The sequence below is a fragment of the Pteronotus mesoamericanus genome, unplaced genomic scaffold, assembly GCF_021234165.1.
Source record: "Pteronotus mesoamericanus isolate MK-2021 breed Mesoamerican mustached bat unplaced genomic scaffold, CSHL_Meso_final contig_2, whole genome shotgun sequence".
Taxonomy (NCBI): Eukaryota; Metazoa; Chordata; class Mammalia; order Chiroptera; family Mormoopidae; genus Pteronotus; species Pteronotus mesoamericanus.
Window position 1 is genome coordinate 17,947,534 of NW_026555084.1, and position 22,900 is coordinate 17,970,433.

Below are 22,900 nucleotides of genomic sequence, written 5' to 3' on the forward strand. Positions count from 1 at the left end.
CAATGGTCCCAATGAGCTAGAAGCAGCAAAGATCGGAGTTTGGATGCTAAAATGCTAGAGGAAGAAGCTATAGAGATGGTGCCCCTGAAGAACAGCACGTAGGCCTGATTCCCCATGAGTCCAGAGGCAAGGCCAAGCTGTACAAGAGCAGCCCTGGCTGGTATGGCTCAGTGGATTGAGTGCCAGCCCGTGAAGCAAAGGGTTGCCAGTTCGATCCCCAGTCAGGGCACATGCCTGGGATGCAGGCCAGGCCCCCGGTGGGGGGGTGCGTAAGAGGCAACCACACATTGATGTTTCTCTCCCTCTCTTTCTCCCTCCCTTCCCCTCTCTAAAAAAATAAAATCTTTTAAAAAATTGTTTAAAAAAAAAAAAAGAAAGCTGTGAAAGCATAAAAAGGCTACTACCTGTACCAAGTTGCTTCATGGTTAGAAGCAAAAGAGAGACCAAGGGAGGAGGAAAAAAAAAGAAAAAGAAAAGCTGTACAAGAGAAAAAAAGGCCTCTGCCTATACCAAGTTGCTACACAGTTAGAAGCAAAGGAGAGACACTAGAGACTGAGAAGTTCCCAGGGTGGGGTGGGGAGGACAGTATTAGGACAACAAAGATCAAAGATCCACAAAGGAGACAAAGTTGGACGGTTAAGAGAAATACCTTCCAGTTTCTGAGATCCACACTAACAAAGCATAAAATCAAACCTAAAATTACTGTCATGAGAACTGCCTGCTAAAACAAGAATTCACAGTCTTCAGAGGAAGAGACTCGAGTCTCTAACCATTATTCAGAGTTTCCAATATTCAATTAAAAATAACTACACATACAAAGAAACACTTGATCCACAGAATAAAACTTAAAAACCAAGACACTGACCCCAAGATACCCAGATGTTGTTCTAGGCAGGCAAGTAGTTTAAAACTAATTAATTACACTGAAAAAAATTCAAGAAAAATTGGTTCAAAGAACTGAAAACACAGTCCATGAACAAATAGGAAGTTTGAGCAGAGATATGGAAAATATAAAAAAGAAACTGACAGAATCACTTGATAGGTTTAACACAAAAGTAGAGATAGTAGAATAAAGCATCAATAACTAGAAGTTAGAGCAGTAATAATTATCAATCAAAAGAGAACACAGACATCAATGTATAGATCCAAAAAGCTCAGCAAACACAAAGCAGGCCAAATACAAAGATGAGATGTATGAGAGCTAATGAGGAAAGATACAAAAAAAGAAGTTTCCTTGTGAATAAAAGCATCTGCAAAACTTTCAAATATTTGGATATGTTTTTGTATTTGAAACTTTTAACTTACATAATCATTCATTCATTCATATAATAAACACTCCCATATTCAGCAAGTTTTTAGACAAAAAACAAACAAAAAAGAAACAAACAAAAAAAATCAAACAAATTAAACAGATTACAGGCTTTAATTATAAAGAAAAAAACTGGCTGGTTAACTTCAGAATTTAAAATATCAACTGAAGATTAGGAATACCATTCATAGCTAATACTTGTTATTTTTAAGTTTTGCTAATAACCAAAGTCAGAGTCTAATAATCTTTTATATGCAACTGATATTATTTGCAATATCTAATTTCATTAATTCAATAATTTAAACAACAGGATATATCACAAAGCTGCCTTGAAAATGGATATGTAAGCATAATCAAATTCTAAGGTAAAAGTGTATCCCAGGAAAGGCATCACATGTAATCCATTCAATCTGTTTTATTTTCATGATAAATTAAACACCTCACTTTATAAATTTTAGGACAGAAAAAGTAATATATGATTAAGGAAAAAAACTTTTTAAAAATGTAAAATTAAGATGTAAAAATGTGAATTCAATTATTTTACACTTATTTATATTATTTTTAATAAGTAAAATAATTGTTTTACCAGAGCAGACTAAAATGAAATTTTAGCATAAAGTTCCCACAGAAATGTTTTTATTTGACTCATCTCTTAACTCCAAAAGCACTACTATAAAAAAGACATGGTAGAAGAATCCTTTTTGTGGGGGTGGGTTGAGATGTGAGTGGGTATTTGGTGGGTGGTAAAGGATTACAAAGAATACAGTGGTTAGGAGTTAACCTGAAATTTACATTAAAAAGAAAAAAGAAAAAAGACGAAGAAGAGACAGGTACTGAAGTTAAAGTAATTCTCCCCAGTCATTCTTTCCCTTGGAAAAAATTCCAGTGCCTTATATCTACAAACTCTATTAAAGAGTTTTTGTCATAGTAGTTTTTTCCTAATTCGAAGAGAAATTTAGGTCAGCGGATAGTATTTTCTCAATTTTAAGTTATTCCTCCTTATTTTCTGCTACTTACCAAAACTGGTTCTAATCTCTAGACTAGCATTAAATGTATTGATATAGCAATACATACAGCACAATGCCCCAAATGCTAAAGGGACTTCCAGTTATGTGCCTGATGACTGTTTTCTGAAATAACCTGCGTAATTCGGATCACGCTAACAATTCTAGTTGTTCCAAGAGAACATCAGGGGGTACTGAGACACAGCAAGACTTAATCTGTTAAATCCACAAAAGGAAAACACCTTTGGAGTCTCAATTATTCCCAGATCCATAAAAGGGTTTTAATAGTTACGTTTTGTTGAATCATTTGAAAATAAGCTGTAGACACCGTGAGCCTTCATCTATAAATATTTCAGTGTGTATCTCCAGAGATAGTTTTTTTCCACCGCCACAACACTCAATAAAAGTACTAATTCTCTAATATCATGTAATAACAATCCATATTCAAATTTCCTCAACTACCTCTAAAAATGTCCTTTACAACCCAGTATCAAATACTGTCATCCATGAATTCAAGCTCACCCTTTGGACTGAGAGAAAGCCCGAGCACCACTGCAGAGTTTGAAAATCTAACACCCCTTGAAGACTTACATTCTCCATAGCCACCAATCCTCTATTGGCTTTATTTTCTGAAATCTGTATTAACGTCACAGCAGGTTTCTCTTCGTATTTCAAATATAAAGTTATAATACCAAATATACTTTCTCAAACATAGCTCCACTGACAGAAAGAACTGTTTAAACAAGATGAACTTTTGTAAAAAGTGCTACTTAACCCAGAGACTCCATGAGTCTACCATGTAGTTTCAGAAATTCTCCATGTTCTGGGGTGTTCACAGCCACTTACTACCACAACTAAGGCAAAAAAGGAAAGTAATTCTCCCAGCCTTGACTGCCTGGTGTTAACACTGGAGTCTGGTTGAAATCCCACATTCACGCAGGCAAGTTACTTAATTTGCTTGCTTTACTCTCCTTATCTGTGAAATAGGTATGATAGGGGTACAGTGGCTTTTTTAAAGATTGAATGAGATAATATATATGTGTGTACATTTATACACACAAGCACTTTAGGTGCATATGTATACCTATATCTTGAAGTGCACAAAAAATACCCAATAACTGATGCTATTACTGTTATTATGATATTAGGTACATAACTTTAAATGCCTTATTTTCTTCAGCCCACTACATATATTCAATACATATTAACAATCAAAAAAATTAGACAAAACTATAATCTAGACACTTAGAAAACTGCAAGGTCCTTTACCACTTCAATCAAAATAATATCCCTGTTCTGCAATTTACTATGTATAAAACTTTAAGACAGGGGTAGATTTTTCCATGATTTACTAGTTTCTAGAGAAGAAAACTTGTTCCCAGAGGGAAACATTTAAAACAAATGTCTCGTTCTAAAAATCAATGCCTCTCACAGAGCACTGGGGATGCTCTACGGAACACAGATTAAGAATGAAGATTAGAAAAACAGAAATCAATGATCATATCCAAACCTCCAAAAGACCTCATATATACATATGTATATACATATAAATGTATATATACACATTTATACACATATATACACACACACACACATATACATATAAAACTTTTTAACTGACCTAAGGAGAAAACACACACATATTTTCAAAGTTGGCAGTAATGAACCAACATACCTCGGATTAAATTTTGCTTCTTCCATCATTTTTTTGAAATCTTCCTTGGCTTGCATTATTTTGTTTTTCTTTTCCCTACGTTCTTCCTCTGCCCTGGTCTTTACATACTGATCAAATACCTATCATGAAAATAAACCAATTTGACAAGTTAGTCATTCATATAGGTAATTTAACTACCAAATTATGGAATCTATAAAAAAAAAATAAGTCATTATCTCTGCCCAATCTATAATAAGAAAAATAAAGGTAACTCAAGGATGTGCAGATTATCTAAAGCAAGTCTCACTTTAAAGCTCCAGCTGACAGTATTACAAAAGCATACAACCTTCTGCTTAGGCTTCCAGAACAGAAAAGAGTTAAAAGCCTCTGTAATTTTTATTTCCCCTGATTACATATTGAATACATATTTATTTTTAAAATTTCAAGCAATTTAGAAATGTTCAAGAGAAATCACAATCCTACCAAAACCATTCCAGAAAAAACATTAATATGAAATTCATATTTAAGTTTATTTCTCTGCTTCTCTTTAAGACACAATTTTCACCAAAATAACTAAGCTTTACATCTATTTTTCCCTGATTAACTTTTTTTTTTAAATTTTTATTTATTGAGAGGAAGGAGAGAGGGGAGGGGATAGAAAGAGAAGAAGAAGAAACAGAAAGCCAAACAGACAGACATTGATTTGTTGTTAACACCCATTTGTACATTCATTGGTTGATTCCTGTATTGGCCTGACCAGGGATCAAACCTGCAACCTCGGCATATCGGGATGACGCTCTAACCAAATGAGCTACCCAGCTGGGGGCTTCCCACTTAATAATTTATAGTCAAAGATAACGAAAATGCATATATATTTCCTTATTTCCTGCCTTCTAAAAACACTAATAAAATGACCGTAGAGGGATTTCTTTTCTAAAGAAACAACAAAAAGGAGATGCGACAAAGAGAAACAATAACTCTGGAAGTTGAAAAGGGAATGGACAATCAGTAAAGGATCTGGCAGACATGAGAAAGCTGACCCTAAACCAGCAGTGAAGAAAACAAAGGAATTAAACAAATTATTTCTCTTAAAGACCAAGAATTTATAAAGAAGCTACCTACTTTTATTAAAGTCACTGGATAAATGCCCTAAAAAGGAAGGAAAAAAGAAGGAAAAAATCGTAAGCCACCTCAAAATTAAGATACTGAAACGGTAAAACAAGAATAACTCAACAAATAACTCCTAGAAACTAAAACATGACAGAAGAAATTAAAATATCTAATTGAAGAGTTAGACAATAAAGGTGAAAAAAATCATCCACAAAGTTCAAACAATTGGCAGAGGTAGAAAAAATAAAAGGTAAGAAACTTTGGGGACAAGCCCAGGATGATACAAAAGTTGGAAGCAAATCAAAAAAGTAATGCAAGAAAATCTCCCAAAATTGAGAGAGATGGTGCTTCCATATTGAAAGAGCCAGCACGTGCCCAGTACAATAGGTCTTTCCATCAGGGCACATAATCACCATGAAACTTCAGAACACAAAGGACTAAGGAAAGAGGCTACACGCTTAATGAACGAACAGGTCTGTACACAAAGGAACAGGTCAAAAACACCACCAAAGCTAGAAGTGGAACAACGGCTTCAAAATCCTGAAGGAAAACATTTCCAATCTAGTCAAACAATTTCAAATTAGTATACAATAAACACATTTTTAAATATACAAGGGCCCAACTATTTATTTTCTATGCATGTTCTCTCAAGAAGCAACTGTAAGAATGGAACACATCAAAAGGGAGTAAACCAAGAAAAAAAAAAAGGCAATGTATGAAGGTAAAGTCTCCCTACACATCCTCCAAAACAAAACAAAGACAAACAAACAAAAGAAAAAACCAGCGAGAGGAAGGAAATCCCCCAAGACAACAGTAAAAAGCTGTCATCCTCAGAAATGACAGCGGTACATCAGGTGCAGAGGGAAACCAGTCCAGACTGAAGCAAGTCAGAAGGCTCTGGAATGCCTTCAGGAAGACAAAACTGGGGCAATACTCTAATATTTTTCCTAACATATCTTATAGAATTATTTGGCTCTTTAAATATGTACACACGTTTATCTTTGGAAAAGAGAAAAAATTTTTTCTTTAAAATATCTTGGGCATCTTTCCAGATCAGACTCTATGTACCCACCAATCTTCAACACCTATGCAGAAATATCTGTAATTACCTCACCAGTCCTTCTAAATACAGCGCTGCAGAAAACCATGAAGTACTTGCACGCTGATAGGAGAGAGTGAGTTGTTTCCAATCTCTTTTTCCTTCCTCAGTATATACTTCCCCCCTTATAAAAAGGTATTAAAAAGTTTCTTTTGGAAAACTTCACATCCCACACCAAGGTTAGGAATCATTCCCTGAGAAGGACATCTCATAGAAAATTAGTTCTGTTACACTTCCAAGTTCCTCCTAATTATTTATTCATACTTCTCAATACACTGGTCTTTATGCTCTCTATTTTAAGCAGTTATTTTCTTATAACATTAAGTTGTGAACAAAATGTTACAAAAGTTAAGTTTTAAAAACAATTCCTAGTTAAGCTCACTTTTATAGGCATAATCAAAAAAATATATACTACTAAAGAAGTATACTGTTTAATCCTTGAAGGAAGGCAGCTTCCGGGGTGCTGGTAATATTCCATTTTTTTCTTTTTCTTACAGCCACCTTACTGAAGTATAACTGACCTACAAAAAGCTGTACATATGTCACTTGAGGAGTTTCGAAATACATACATGCCTGTGAAAGCATCACCACAGGCTGTGACATAAGCACTCCCGTCACCTCCCGAAGGTTCCTCCTGCCCTTTTTATTACTGTGGTTGATAGGAACACTTAAGAGATACCCTCTCAGCAACATTCTTAGTATACAACACAGTACTGTCAATACAGGCAATACACTGTACAGATTTCTAGAACTTAGTCATCTTATATGACTGTCTTCACTTCCTGAGCTAGGCGATTACATGGTGTGTTCACTTTGTGAAATTTCCCATATGATTTTCCAACTTTTCTGTATGTGTATTTTTCTTGACAATTTAAGTTTATAAAATATTGGTGTGACATTGGGATACAATAGGAAAATATGTAAGTTTGGTCTGTCTGAGCTCCTGAAGTGGTCCTAAAACACCCTGTAATGTCCTAAGCTATCTGGTTTTTGTCCTGTTCCTGAAATGGATAAAGGTGAAAAAAATAGTCCTTCATTATTCATAACAAGCCCCTTCCCATCATAACTAAATTTATGTCAATGAAGGGATTTTGGGAAGCCTTTAGATAACCACAGGATGGGGGCTGGCAATGGCCATGAGGTTAGACGGATGGAACCTTCAGTCCACCCTCAACTTGTGGGAGCGGGGAGGAGCTAGAGACTGAACTTAATCAACAATGGACAATGATTTAATCAATCGTGCCTATGTAATCAAGCCTCCATAAGAATCCTCACCAAAAGGTGATTCAGAGAGCTCCTGACCTCCTGGCTAGTGAACACACCCACGTGCTGGGAGGGTGGCACACCTCAACTCTATAGGGACAGACCTTGTCCTTTGTATCTCATCATCTGCTGTTCACCCTGTACCCTTACCATATCCTTTATTACAAAATAAGCCAGTAAACAAAAGGCAACATTTCCCTGAGTTCTTACAGCAAATTAACAAACTTGAAGGGAGGGTCATGGGAACCCCTGAAACAGCTGCGTTAAACAGCAGTGTGGGTAAGCTGGTGACCTATGATGTGTCACTAGTGTCCAAAGTAGGGTCACTCTTGTAGGACTGAGCGCCTGATCTGTGAGATCTGATGCCAATTCTTGGTAAACAGTGTCAGAATTCAATTTAATTGCAGAACACTCAGCTAGTGTTGGGAGAACTGGTTGGTGTGGGAAAATAATGTACACATTGTTGTCCAAGTATTCAGTGTATAGAATAGTTTTTCCTTTTGAACAGGTCTCCATTATTTGATTCTCACATCAATATAACTCAATTTATAATTTGATACTGATAAGGTGAACAGTGGCCTAGACAAACAGTTGACAATCGTGAGTAATTACTGGTATATTGGTAACGTATTACCACACTCCAACACTGTCAATCTTAAAAAGCTCTCAATAATGTACACTATATGAAAATAGTTTTAATTGTTGAAATGTTAGCATAACCCCTCCCTATGTCAAAGCTTAACATCCTGCATGGAAATGGTCAGTTATTTTGAAAAATGCCACATACTGTAATGTGTCACAACAAATAAAAAAATTTCTGATCCCTTAAGTAAACTTTTATCAAAAACAAGAAAGATCGTAAGTTAAAATTTATGGTAACAATTATATAAAACACATCTTTTATAATGATGTGTGTGTATTATATATATATTCTACAGATAACTAAAAAAACTGAAAGATGTAATTTTACATTGAGGCATTTTCAATGAAAATTAAATTTTTTAAAATCAAAGCACAAATTTCAGATATGAGGTTATCATGTGCAAATATGTAATCTTGCACTTAATTGGCTTCTTGATTTTATACTCCCAATAGAATATTTCACACAAAGTACTGAAAAATATATGTATTACACCCAAATATCAACTCCTTCCATTTCTTACACTTGAGTTGTACAATAACAAAAGACTTCTACTTAGGCATGAGAACATTTAAGTAGAGTTTTTATATAAGATGGAACAATGTGCCCTGGCTGGTGTGGTTCAATGGACTGAGTGCCAGCCTGAGAACCAAACGGTCGCTGGTTCAATTCCCAGTGTAGGGCACATGCCTGGGTTGCAGGCCAAATCACCAGTAGGGGGCATGTGAAATGCAATTACACACTGATGCTTCTCTCCCTCTCTCTAAAAATCAATCGATCAATCTTTAAAATGAAACAGTGCTTAACACTTTCTCTTTTTAACTATAACTCTAGTAAGGAAGTAACAGCATCAGCTTACAAATGTTTCCGAACCTGCCCTGGCTGATGCAACTCAGTGGGTTGAGCACAGACCTGCGACCAAAAGGTCCTGAGAACTGAAAGGTCGCTGGTTTGATTCCCAGTCAGGGCACACGCTGGGGTTGTAGTCCTGGTCCCCGGTTGGGGCATGTGAGAGGCAACCGATTGATGTTTCTCTCCCTCCCTTTCCCTCTCTCAAAAAAAAAAAGGAAAATCTTCAAAACATTTCCAAACTTCAGAAAGATTTAAGTTCTCAATATATACTTGTAATTTCACTCAGTCAGAAACTATAACACTCAGTGCCACAAATATTCTTCAGTGAAATCATAAAAATTTTAAAGTCTTCAATGATATTTAAGTTAAGCACTGCTCTAGGAATTACACTTAGAGCAATGCATAAGACAAAGTTCCTCCCCTCACAAAATTTGTATTCTACAGAAGGGAAAGACATAATTTTAGACAATAAGAGCTATGAATGCTATGGAGATAGTAAAGAAGGCAAAGAGGTAGGTTAATCAGGAGGAAGTTGGGTCCCTGAGTGAAATGACACGCCTGCTATGCAAACACTAGGGGAAATACATTCTAGGCAGAGGGAATAGAAAGTAGCAGAATTTGCCTGACTGCCTTGTTCAACCATATCAAGGCCACTGTGGCTGGAATAAATAAACTTCAGAAAAGGGCTTCAAGAAGTATGCAGGTATTAAGTGTACGTAGAATCTGATAGGCCATATAAAGAATTTCCTTTTCTCCTAAACAAAATGGAAGTACTACACAGACTTTAAGCAAGGGAACACTGCCTAATTTACCATTTAATCTTCAAAATTAGCCTAGCTGCTGTGTGGAAGAAGAACTTGACTCTGGAGGAGCAAAACTGGAAGGGAACACGGAGATCAATCAGGGGCTACACAGACGATGACAGTTGATCATAGTGGCTTGAATTATAGTATTAGTGGGGAAAACAGTGAAGAGGTTGGATTTCGAAAAGTTTTGAGAGGTAGATTTGCTGACAGACTTGAAATGTATAGTGGGGACAGCTAAGGAATTAAGGTCAATTTACAGCCTTGTCAAAACAGGGCTATGAACTCAGGCGAGACTGCGACCATCACACACAAATCATTCGTGTTTTTCTCTTCTTTTTTATATACTGGGCTTGAAATGCCGATGATGAAAAGATATTTGGAATGTCATGTCTTTCTAAAGACATGTAAATGTAAATTTCCTCTTTTCATAAAAAGTGTCAATTAGACCTACATGCAGAATGACACAAACTGTGCACAGAATTATTCCAACAATTAAGTTAAAAACATGGAAGATGGACACTGTTGTTACCAAATGAAATTCTGTATCTCAACAGCCCTATAGCAAGTGATTCAACATACTCACCATTTCATAGGGTTCAGTGGAGAGGCAAAACAGGTAATTCAATAATTATATAAGTTGGAAGTGTGCAATGCTTTAGAGGAAGAAGCAATCACCGAGAGATGGTAGGTGTTATTGAATCATCACGAGGATAAATGGCAACAAAGCAACTCTAGCTCAGCAGAGACCCCGAAGCATCATTTTTCTAAGCTTATGGTAAAAAGACATTTTAAGAGATGCCACTCAGATATTGGACTTTGTGTGTATAGTATGTGTGAGACATAAACATGCCTTGAGTATTTTTCTATCCACAAGACACACGTGTGTCCATGCACACACACATATATTGGGTACGTACTGTCAGAAAGGCTATAAACCAAATTGTTCAATGCTGGCCCTATCTGTTAGGTAGATTTTAAGTAGTCTTTTTTCCCTTTTTATCCATCTGTGTTTTACTATTTTCCACCCCAAATTTGCATCATTTTCAAATTAATAATGCATTTGAAATGAATTTTTAAACCTTCTAAGATATAATCTCCGTGTGTACAAAGCATAAGAATAAAATGTTCATGAGGCAACAGCTATGTCCACAAGGGCAAAGATATCCAAGCACTTCTGCAGCAGCAACGCCCACACAGAGGAAGGACGACTGTGTTCTAAGATAGGACCGTGTGTTTTTTAAAGTACTGTGTTAGGAAAAGGAAAAAAGAAAAGTTTATATTGGCACATGATAAACATTTCTTAAGTAACGTTATTTTCCTTTTACCTGTTTTCTCTCTTTAGGGTTGAGAAGTAAGTACCGAGGATCAAAAACTATCTTGTGCAACTCCTTCTCCCATGTTGAAAAAGCAGACACCTTTAAAATAAAAAATGCATTGCCTTCATGATTAAGTTGGCTCTAAAAACATAAAGGTCATATAATTTTGCTTGAAATCTACAGGACATCTGCTTAAAAAGGAGACATAATAAAAACCATCCTGAAGTTTCCATCACTAATAAATGACGAGCAGTAGGAGGTGAGCAATAGCAAATTTCCACACTAATTGGCTCTGAACATTTCTATATTATATAGAAATAACACACACCTAATTACTCATTAAAATAACCACTACTGTGTGACATTTCAAGAATCAGTACATCAGAAAAAGCCTTGAAGATTTGTATTTTGATTTTCCCATGCTTGCTCCAATCTTGTGAACAATGTTGTGGTTTAAAATGGAACAACTTTACTTATTGAAATGAGTCTGTGAAATAACCAAAAGAAACCCCTTCTCAATTAAGCTTCATTAATAGTAAGATTATAAAGTATCAGTTCTCCTTTAATCAAAAGCCATTCTGAAGATATTAAAGGAAGAATCGTATATACCTTACCTATTCCGAGTACTCCGCCATTCTGCAATGTTAATATTCGTCTTACATTACTCACCAAAATTTAACGACCCAATAAATGTTAATGTTATTTGTATTTAAAGGGATAGTAAATGGCATTAAGTTAAACATGATAAAATTAGCCAAGAAAAAGGCTGTCTGAAAAGATAAAATCATTTGATAGGCTTCCCTTGTCCCCCCCCACAACATGAGCACTAACCTTAGATTTGACCTTTTAGCAAGACATATTTATATTACTTATACAAAACAGAAATATCTCCCCCAAAGATTGTTTTCTGACCCCTCTCTCTAGCAGCATGTCCTTGAACTGCTTCATTCGGGCCTCCAGAGGGACAATGGCCCTTTCTCGGGCAGCTTTAATTTCAGCTTCCATTGCAGCCTCTTTGTCTGAATCAATGTCTTTATTATCGTCTCGCCTATAAAAAATAAAATATAAGGCATCAACTGACAAAATATTAATAAGAAATCTTATTAAAATCTTAAAATAAATGGAATATTCAAGACTCACTACTGAGCAGCAAATTTTGGTCAAAAACAAATTATATTGAGGGTATCAAATGAACTCTAGGGGATGAGCAACTTTTATAATAATTAAGTTATAATAAGGTTCTAATGATGTTACAATGGCTAAATTGTAGGAAAAAAAATACATACTTTTATTCTCCTTGGCACTAGATGATACACAAAATGAACTACCTTATTTAAAAAAAATTAAAAACATCTCACATTGCAGTAAAACTCTTATGTGTTAGAATTACACAGCACAGAATATAATTTTTAGGTCTTGAGATGATATAGGAAAAACAGTACTGTCCAAAATGTTTTAATTATAAACGCATATTTTTAAACTCTAATAAAAAATTGGTGTCTTAGTCATCTCAAATATTTATTTTGAAAACAAAATTAAAATATCTACAAATTTGGCCAAGTGGTATGTGCGATATATACCTTACCTACCTGACATTTTTTTTACTCACTTTCTGGGTGGTAAGTTGAGAGTTAAGTTGAAGAACAGGTCCCAGAGAGCAACATAGGCCCAGGAGTAGTTAGGTGGAATTAGAACTGTTCATCAGTGACTAAACTATTTCTTGTTCCTCCAAAAACGCACCTCAGGGCTAAGGGCAACCCTGCTGCTGTATGGTACTCAAGTGAGATTGTGAACAGGACACTGAGTATCCTCTCAAACATCTACACTATGAAGAAGGCTCATTTATCTGAATAATCAAAAAAAATTAATTCAATAACATTTTGTGTTTGAGCAGATCTTCCTTCTTCTATATGATCTGCTAAGTATAAAAACAAAAGTGGTTCATATTACCTTCATATACTTAAGGGAATTAGGAACACAGAACATTAGAAAATTCAAAAGTGAAGGTAGCCCAGGAAATTTAAATGAAACTAAGGCTAACTGACAAGTATGATGAGAGGTAATTAAAAATGTAGGGAATGAATTAAAAAAAAATAGAAGACATAATCCGTGACCTGCAGGAACTTAGCGAGATAGTCTGTGACCTAAGATATGCACAAAACAAACAGGTAAAAGCAATTTGCCAAACAATATACCCTCTTATCATAATTTACTTAAGAACTATTTAAATAGTTAAAAGACATCCAAGAAATATAACAAAAAACAAATAACCTTTACAGAATTATACTAAATAAAAATGTCACAATACAAACTATCACTATCTATCTCAATAAAAGAAATAAAGAAAAACTAAGCCAGGAAAAACAGGCTTTTAGCTTTGTACCTAAATAGAGAAGCTCGGGCAATCCACATAAAGGACTTCTTTGACATTCTCCTGATAAAAGCAGTTAAAAACCTTACAGAGTTGTCTATAAGAACAAACAATTAAAAACAACCTACAAGTTTAACATTGTAGAACATCCAAAATTATGGTACATAAACAGAATGAATACAGTCATTTATAATAATTAAGAAAACAAATTTCTTATTCTAGATTAAAAAAAAAAAACACAAACCAAACACAAAATCAGTTGATTACAATTAAAAAAAATACTTATACACTTGGTCAAGAACTAAAAAGTCAACTGCAAAATTGAAAATAGCTATTTACTGTGGTTTCTTATGAGTGACTCTCTTTTTTAATATTTTAATTTCTGTAACATTGTGGCCAATAAAGACATTAAAAAACAACAACAAAACCCTTGTTTAGGGGCTATCTTACTGGGTTTTTCTTTCCCATAATTTAGCTGCATTCAATCTGTCCTGTGCAGATAAGAACTATGATAAACCAGTTCCTAATGTCTTCAAACTTCCTTTTTTCGCTGCTAAATAACGGTCCCATTCTCCCCACCGCACTCACACACAAACACTCTCCATCCCAGCCTTCCTCCCCCTCACAATTAGTAATGCTCATATTTTACCCAACTCCAGAGCACTGGCCACGCTAACGCCCCCACCTAATAACAGCTTCTTTCTCTCAGAATACTTTCTAAGCTCATGGGTTTACTCCTCACCAGGCAAAATGACACAGATTCAAGGACTAGGGAAGTGACAGGTATGTAAAAAGAGAGAACTATGTGCCTGTATTTATGAGCTATCTGGAATGGTAGCTGTTGGGATCTATTTTAGGAAGAAAATTTACTTTTTATAAAATCCAGGTTTAATGAATATCTGAAAATAATTTATCATCTAACTCCTAAACTGTCATTTGGATTCATAATACCTAACTGAATAACCAAATCTTCTGCAAACCTAGCAACAGAACAGAAGGGACACCATTTCTACAATCTAAAAGTAACGCTTTCAAGTATCAGGCCTAGGAGAGCAATCATCACTCCCGTCTCCTAACCACATACTCATTTACTGTCCACACTCACGGACTGACTATGACCTAATCAACTTTTAAAAGATACAATCTACCTGAATTACATAAACTGTATTACTTACTTCCGTTTTTTGGCTTTAACTGGTTCATCTTCATTAAGTTCTTCCATTAATTCATGTTCTTCTTTAACTGTAAGACAAAATTTAATTTACCTCTGTCAGAATATAAATAAGCGAACAATTGAAATATTTAAGTGTGAATCCCTTTGCTAACCAACACCAGAATACTTGCTTTAAGAGTTACTACAAAAAAGCTGCAATTCACAGTTAATTCACTTACTTGCACTCATAGAGAACTGCCACTTTTGGATGGACAACATTGTCGGGGTTGGGTGCCCTGGCAAAGAAATTTCAAGTATTAGGATGAGTAGTTATATGCATATATTACACAATCTTCTTTTAAAAAGTTACTTTTTATATAAAATCTCCATCCCATAACATGCACTCCTTTATGAGACATTAAACAGAGCATAGTAATTTGGTACCTCCTCTATTAAGCCTCCTTTTACATTAAATACTTCATTTTGAAATGATTCTTTGATGCACATTCTTATCAAATAAATGGACTGAATATTTGAAAACAGATTCGTAAAACTTTCTCAGCATGATTCAATATTGTGGTTATACAGTATTAGCAATATCATAGCTACACAACAGATACTGCTGAAGGGGAAAAGCTGGTGTCTAGTATTTTTAGTACCACATAAGCAAAGTTTGACTGATTTAGGAATCACTTGTAAGCAGAAAATGTTAGTATCACATATATACAATCCATGAAGATTTCTCAATTATTATAAATGACACGTATTAGGATTTGCTTCATTTGAAATATGTACAATATTAAGTGATTCATTTATCATGCGTCTATACCAAATGGGGGATTATCCAAACATAATCACATCAATACAAAAGCAAACTGATAAAAAATTTGTAATAAACATTATTTACAAATATTTGTCTTCATTATATACATGCTGGAATGCTGTCTGAACACAAGGTAGATTAAAGATACTCTCTTAATAAGGTTTATGTGTCTCCATGGCCTCAGGCATAAAACTTACTGTTCCTGAATTTCACCTAGTTTAAAAAAACGAATAAGCTTCTGCATTTTCATAAAATCTTGTTTTTTGTATTTTACCAAATTTAGTAAATGATAAAATATTTTAAAAATATACAGTTTTGGTTATTTCAGAAAGTAGTCACAAGAGGTGCTCAAAGGCTCACTGAGGATCCTTTTAATATTACCAGTGAGCATAGAACATCAGTGGTACCAACATATCCTATATGACATGAAATCTTGACAAAGACAAGAAGGGAAAAAAACTCCTTATATAAATATTTTACAGAACACTAATTTCATCCAAATTCTCTATTTTTTATCTCTCTCCTACTGAAGTCAAACTAGCGTAAGAGTCTAATTTCCATTCCTCAAGTTTCCTATGTTCCTTGTAAAGAGAAAGTTTTTCTAAATGACCTCACACTTTCTGTTGAAATATTAAATCAATGTTAATTTTAGAGATATACTCCTAATGTGAAACTCACTTAGTTTCCTCATTTCTTCCAATCCTCTTTTGTGAGGGGGCTCCTGAATAATTTTGTCAACATCGGCCCTTCCAATGAGGTCATCAGGTCGGTCCCACATAGAGAGCCGGGTGGTGGGGTTATAGAAGAAGACCCGCTCGTCGCCAGTCCAGACGACACACCTACGAGTCGGTTCAAATACCATTAGCGTATGTTACGGAACACATTTCACAGCTAGAGTTTACTGTCATTCTGTCAAAAGGGATGGCGGTGGTGTAGGGGAAGGACATGTTTACATTACTAATTGTTATTTATAGAGAACAAAACACGGCTTTTAGGGGAAGAGAGCCGACTGGCTAAGGTTAAAACAGCAGCATAACATTGAGAAAACCAGGAAAAGCAAAGCAATCTGTAAGCACAGTTTAAAATGTTCAGGAACTCGGTCTGGCAGACTCAAATTGAGAATGCTACATTTTCAACTCTCATAGGATACGTTTCATGGCAACAACTAATAACGCCAATTACTCAGTTCTAACACTACAAAAACGTACCACAGTGCCCAGTTACATAATGCCTCTTAATATGTCTTACCAAACCAGAATTACTCAAATGCAACCTTCTATAAAGCCTTTATATCTGATCGTATCTGGTATAAAAAATAAAGGGAAGTACTGATGGAGCTATGGCACTGTATCCCAGTACAGCTCACTGTTCCTGTTAATTACAACCAGAAACTCAAACAAAATAGAAGGGGAAAAAAAAAACCCTACACAATTATGTGAGGACTCTGTAAAGTTTAAAAAATAAAAAGAGAGAGAAAGACAGATGCATGGGGGAACAGTCATAATTAGAAAGCAACTACAAAGGTATAAACGCCCCATTTCTCCTCTGTCAAACCTCTGCCCTTAGTCACACAGTGGACCTGGCAGCAGTGTGTCAGGCAGCTGAAACTCCCGAGAAACCACCTCTTTTCTGGTGAGAAATCAAGTTAATCAACAGCTGCCGAGCCCAATGTGACCTAGACGTTGAAATTATCAAACCCCCTATTGCTGAAATAATAAGACAAAGGCTTTAAAGCACCCATTATAATTAGGCTTCATGAGAAAGAAAAACAAACTTGAATGAAATGATAAGAGCTCTCAGCACAAGAAACAGAAAATGTAAACAAAAAAAAAATAGAAATTTTAGAAATGGAAAATACAACAGAAATTAAATGTCTCCGGATTGGCCCAAGGGCAGAATGGTGGTAATACAGGAAGCTAGCAGTGAACCAGAAGACAGATCAGTACTGAGCCCCTCTGAGGACCGGGCTGAATGCACACAGCCCAGGGATAAAGTCTAAGGGACCTATGGGGCTCCATCAAAATACCTCACATACATGGCACTGGGGGCCCAGAAAGGAGGGGACACTAGGCAGTAAAAATCTGAAGACATAATGGCAAAAACAAACAAACAAACAAAAAACACCCCACAAAACAACAAAAAAACCCCTCCAAATTCAGTAAAAGACATACATATTAAAGAAGCTTAGTGAACCGCAAACAGGATGGTGCAACTGGAACTCTCATATAATGCTGAGGGAAATTTCAAAATGGTAGGACTACTTTGGAAAGCAATTGGGCAATTTCTTAGGAAGTTAAGCACATATATCAAATAATCCAGACATTACATTCCTAGTTATTTACCTTAGAGAAAAACACATGTCTACACAAAGACTTGGACAAGAATGTTCACAGCAACTGTAGTTGTAATTAATTTGGGATATATCCACTTTGGGGCTATGAGAAGTAGGCAGACATCTAGGAATGAAGGGGGGCTGAATGTCAGAAACAACCCACAGGTGCGTCAAAGGGTGAATGGGTACACTCTGGAACAGCCCAACAGCAGCACGCTACTCAACAATAAAAAGGAGCAAACCGCTGATATATTCAATAACATGGATGAGATTTCAAAATTATTATTCCTCAGTGAAAGAAATCACACAAGCCAGTCACAAAAGGCCATATATTATATGATGCCATTTACGTGGAATTCCACAATAGAGAAATCTAGACAGAAAGCAGACTAGTGCCTGATGCTGACAGGAAACGGGGGTGACTATTAACGACCCCAGGGTTTCTTTCGGGGGTCATGTAAACAGTCTGAAACGGATTATGGTGATGGCTGCACAATTCTGTGAATATAAAAAAAATCATGAAGTTGTTGTATACTTTTCAGTGAATTGTATGGGGTGTGAATTATCTCCATAAAGCTGTCATATTTTTAAAAAAGAAACTATACAGAAAAAGTATATACTGTATGATTCCTGATACAAAATTATAGAAAATCCAAAAGTAATCTATAATAGAAGTCAGAGAGATGCTTAGGGATAGGGAAAAGGGGGGAGCGGACTACAAAGGGGACACAAGAAAACTTTCGGGGGTACCGGGAACGTTTACTCTGCTGTGGCGATGAACTTTAAATAGGCACAGCTTACTCTGCTTCAATTCTACTTCAATAACAAATAAAAAAAAAGTATGCATATAATGTAATACTAAATGAAAATCTTTTGTGGAAATAGAACTGGATACCTTTTTTGTTCTGTTATGAAATCAAGCCAGAAACTAAGGCTTACGGATCCCAGAAAATACAAAATGCTCTAAGTTTGACCTCTGTCTGCCCTTAATTCTAAAAGCATGGGAATGGGGGGAGGCAAGTGCTGAGATTTTCATCCAAATACATAATGCAGAATCTTCTTTAAGAGTTTCCATTAGAACCATCCTGAGACACTTATGCCATCTTGTTACACGTTTATTGAGGAAGAAAACGAAGTCTAAACTTTCTAGTTTGATCTATACTAACAGCAGTAACTACTTTAAGATGGAGATGCTAGTCTATAACTCATGTTGTCTTCAAAACACAGAGTGTGCCAATATAGCGCTCATGGTATTAGACGTAAATGTGGAGTGTGAAGCTGTTAGGTCATTTCAGATTTAACAGAAAAACTACGGACAAAGGATTACTGCGTCGCCCAACTGACATCTGCTAATAATATGCATGATAAAGTGCCTAGGGGTAAAGCGCACTGATATGTGCAACTTTTAATGTATCCAAGAAAAAAGGACTGGGGAGATACATTTAGGGATGGGTAGATAAGAGACAAAATAAATATAATACAATATTAACTACAGAATCTAGGTGGTCAATACATGGTGTTCACTGTTCTAGAAACATTCTTTCAATGTTTCTGTATGTTTCCATTTTCTCATAATAAAATTCTGGAGTAAAAATCTACCGAAACAAAAATAACTACAGAAACACAGCTGAAAAATAAACAGTCTGTGCCACTCTTTGTAAATATAAAAGTGACTAAAAGTTCAAAGATAAATTTTTCATACATTAAAATCCAACACAGACTACAGTTAAACAAAGAATGGCCCATATAGGCAGGCCACACTTTGTATGAAAATATAAAAATAAATGCAGGTTAAATCTGTGTGGTGTAATCCTAGTAAGCAATGGGGAAAAAATTACAATTGGTCTGTGACCTTTAAAAAAAGGTAAAACCAATGCCGTGAAATGCCAAAAAATATTTCCTAACACAGGTAAGGGAAATATGAAACTTCATGTTTTACATTTAGCTTAACTTATCTCTAAAGAAAGTCATTTGAAGATATCAAGAGATATACTAATAAAAATTATATCCTCCAAATAAAGTGGCATACCCTGTCTTAGCTGAACAATCTTTTTCGCTCGAAGTTAGCACTTACCCATTTTATAAGAAATAGAAAATAATAAATTTGGAATTAAAAGTTACACTGACAAAATATTCCTTCATTGATAAAACTTGGAAAATAACTTGGACAAGTGGTTATCTTTCATATACAAGTTTTCTCTGCTATTCAAAAGCAGAACATTCCTAGGAAACCTTCGTAAGCAGAAATTGGGTAAAGCAAAGAAGCAATTACCATTCATTTTTATGGAAAAATATAAGTGTCCTCAGACCAAAAATTCAAGATATACTCAATGTCTTTATTTTGTCCACCATGAGTGAAACACTGAATTACATCCAGTTTCACGAGTCACGCCCTTTTAAACTCTCTTAGGGTCTTCTGATACTTTAGGACACATCCTGCCACGTGCACAACACAAACCAAGGTAAAGCCTAGATGCTCACAGACGCCCAGTTTGAAGCTATGTAAGCAGCCTGCTGCTGAGATGCTGACTGTATTTCCCAGGCAGAGAGCGTGGCTGGGCCATCCTAGCTGCTGGAGGTGCACCCTGTCTCTGTAAGAACTTCTGCAAATCGATCGCTGAAAGCTATTTTTGCTTTTCACCTTTTTTCTTAAAAGTGAAAATCCTCTTTGGGTTTTTTTAAGTTAGTGAAAACTTAAAACAAAGTTTAGGTCCTAAAAACAAAGTGGCATAAGATGAACTGTATTTGGATGGATTGTAAAAGCACTAAAGACATACAGTTGCTTTTGGTGGGGCAGGAGAAGGAATGTGAATGCTTCCTAAAAAAGACACAGAAAACTGTAAGCTATGAATAAAAAGATCAATAAATCTGGTCTCATTAAACTATAAAATTTATGTATGATGTCAAAAAAATCGATAGGGAGAAACTGTAATACTTGTAAAAGTCTCCCAAATATCAACCTGACTGGTAGAGTTCAGTTGGTTGGGCATCATTCCACAAAGCACAAGGTCACTGGTTTGATGCCCAGTCAGGGCACATGCCTGGGCTGTAGGTTCAGTCCCTGGTCAAGGTGCCTTCAAGAGGAACCCAATCGATATTTCTCTCTCACATTGATGTTCTCCTTCCCTTTCTCCTTCCCCTTCTGACTCTCTAAAAATAGATAAAAATATTTTTAAAAAGTCTCCCATGTATCATTAAGAAACCCAGGGATATATTCTTTGAATACAGACTGTTTTCATAACTTTGATTTTGGAATCAGGTAACTATTTTGCATAATTATTTTTTAACATGAGCCTGTGTATCAAGTTGGTGAAATAACTACAGAGAAAACAACTCTTCCAAATGCCTTTAAAACACAACTTTACCATGCAACCCTAGAATAATATACCCTAAACATAAAAATAACTGGGGGGAAAAAAAGACTTCAACTGTCTTTACCAATGACACTGTTAGTGATACTGTTGGTATTGTTATTCTGTGACTTGAGTGTGAAAAGCAAATGAACAGTTAGAATGAAAACAGATGTTAAGTTCCAGTAAAAATCTTATAGTAGACCTGAATGAAGGTAATGGCATGAACTTATGATGTATCTTTCAATGTAGTATGTGTATCTTCCATCTGGGTCTACCACAGAGGTAAAAAAAATAATGACTAGTTCAGTAGTAACAACTACCTCTAGATCCCACACTAAGGCCTGTAAGTGCCACTTCCCACAAAAAGAAACCAGGGCTCCCTGGAGAAACAGCCAACTCTAAGTCTGAAGACAGGAAATGCAGGAGATAAGCCAGGAACTTCTTGGAGCAGAAAGCAAGGAAAGTATCAAAGACAGGGCTGTAACAAAAAACAAAACAAAACAAAACAAAACAAAATGAAACAAAAAAATCCTTCAAGAGTCATCCCTAAGAGGCTTCACACCTAGCCAAAGATGAAACAAGTAAATATCAATAAGGGTATTAATTCCAATGGATAAAAACATTAAATATATTTAAATCTATGAATTTGTAACACTCAAACCAACTCATTATTCTGAAAACTGGTACATCCGTTCTTTCCTATGCAATTTGTACCTCTAAGTAACCAATGTGAGTAAGGGGAAGCCTCTCTAAGCACCCCAGGTAATAAATGGGAAAGGAATGACAGGGATACATTACCACCACTTTCAACCCTTAATGATTTAACAGATCTAGGCCAGGTTTTGCAAGTTCAGCACCACTGACACTTTGGGCCAACTTATTAATTCTTGTACGGAGCTGCCCTGTGCATGGTAGGATGTTCAGAAGTATCTCTGGCATCTCTGCCCACTAGATGTTAGATGCTATCAACACCTTCCAAGTTAAGACAAGCAAAAAATGTCTCTAGACACTACCAAACATCCACTGATGGAGGGGCTGAGAAGGGAGGGAGTGGGAATGGCAAACTTACTCCTCGATCTAAGCCACAATAATAAGCAACGGTTGCTAACAGCACACAAAGAAACACATAGATGCACCCCAAGGAAAAGGCATATCATCACTTATGAACTAGCCTTGCCAAAAGGATTAAACCTGAGTCTGATCACATCTCCTTATCTGCTTGCTAGTTTAGAGAAAATTCAGAAATAGAGGCCTCTACTAAACAGTATTATGGAGATGCAAATGTAAAATCCAGACTGTGGGACGCTATAAAACAAACATGCTTACTTTTTCTATTACAAAAATGAGGAAAAGGCAAGAAAAACAAGTTGGAGGGTAAGCTACAAAGCATCGATTTTTAACTAGTATGCTGCAAGAATTTTTAAAACATGCAATACCTGACTATTTAGTCAGGGGCGCTGACCTCTTTTCATCTGATTATCAAAAAAATAAAAAAGATAACAGACAACACAACAGCCATCTAGTGTGAATGAATCAAAATTATACCAATTTTTTTTTTGTTAGATGGGCAGAAAATATGATTTTTTTGGTGTGCTGCAGAATTTCATTAATTAGTTTATGGCATGTGTGCCATAAGGTGAAAAGGCTGAAAATCCCTACTACAGATTATAAGTCTACATATTGCAGTGTGTGGACTATAGAGAGATTAAATGAACTGTAGCAGGAACAGGAGAGAAAGCACTGACCTGGGGAGAGAAAAAAAAGGAAGAACCAAACAAAAGAGGAAAAAGTAGACTATTCAACAATTAGATAAAA

At 35.7% G+C, this 22,900-nt stretch overlaps 1 protein-coding gene across 6 annotated transcripts in view; it reads right to left on the reverse strand.

The window, feature by feature from the left end:
- The window catches only part of TCERG1 (transcription elongation regulator 1), a 58,064-nt gene that overhangs the window by 11,790 nt on the left and 23,374 nt on the right, over positions 1–22,900 (reverse strand). For 5 of the 6 annotated variants that reach the window (XR_008528710.1, XM_054568227.1, XM_054568229.1 and 2 more), the window contains 6 exons: positions 16,079–16,239; positions 14,817–14,873; positions 14,600–14,666; positions 11,966–12,101; positions 11,063–11,152; positions 3,989–4,107 (listed from right to left, as the gene is read on the reverse strand). Coding sequence is in view for 5 of the 6 variants with exons in the window: in XM_054568227.1 (XP_054424202.1) it covers positions 3,989–4,107; positions 11,063–11,152; positions 11,966–12,101; positions 14,600–14,666; positions 14,817–14,873; positions 16,079–16,239 (630 nt within the window). In the remaining variant the exon portion in view is untranslated. Of the gene's footprint in view, positions 1–3,988; positions 4,108–11,062; positions 11,153–11,965; positions 12,102–13,436; positions 13,488–14,599; positions 14,667–14,816; positions 14,874–16,078; positions 16,240–22,900 lie in introns of all 6 variants that reach the window. The other variant, XM_054568230.1, reaches the window with a different exon arrangement.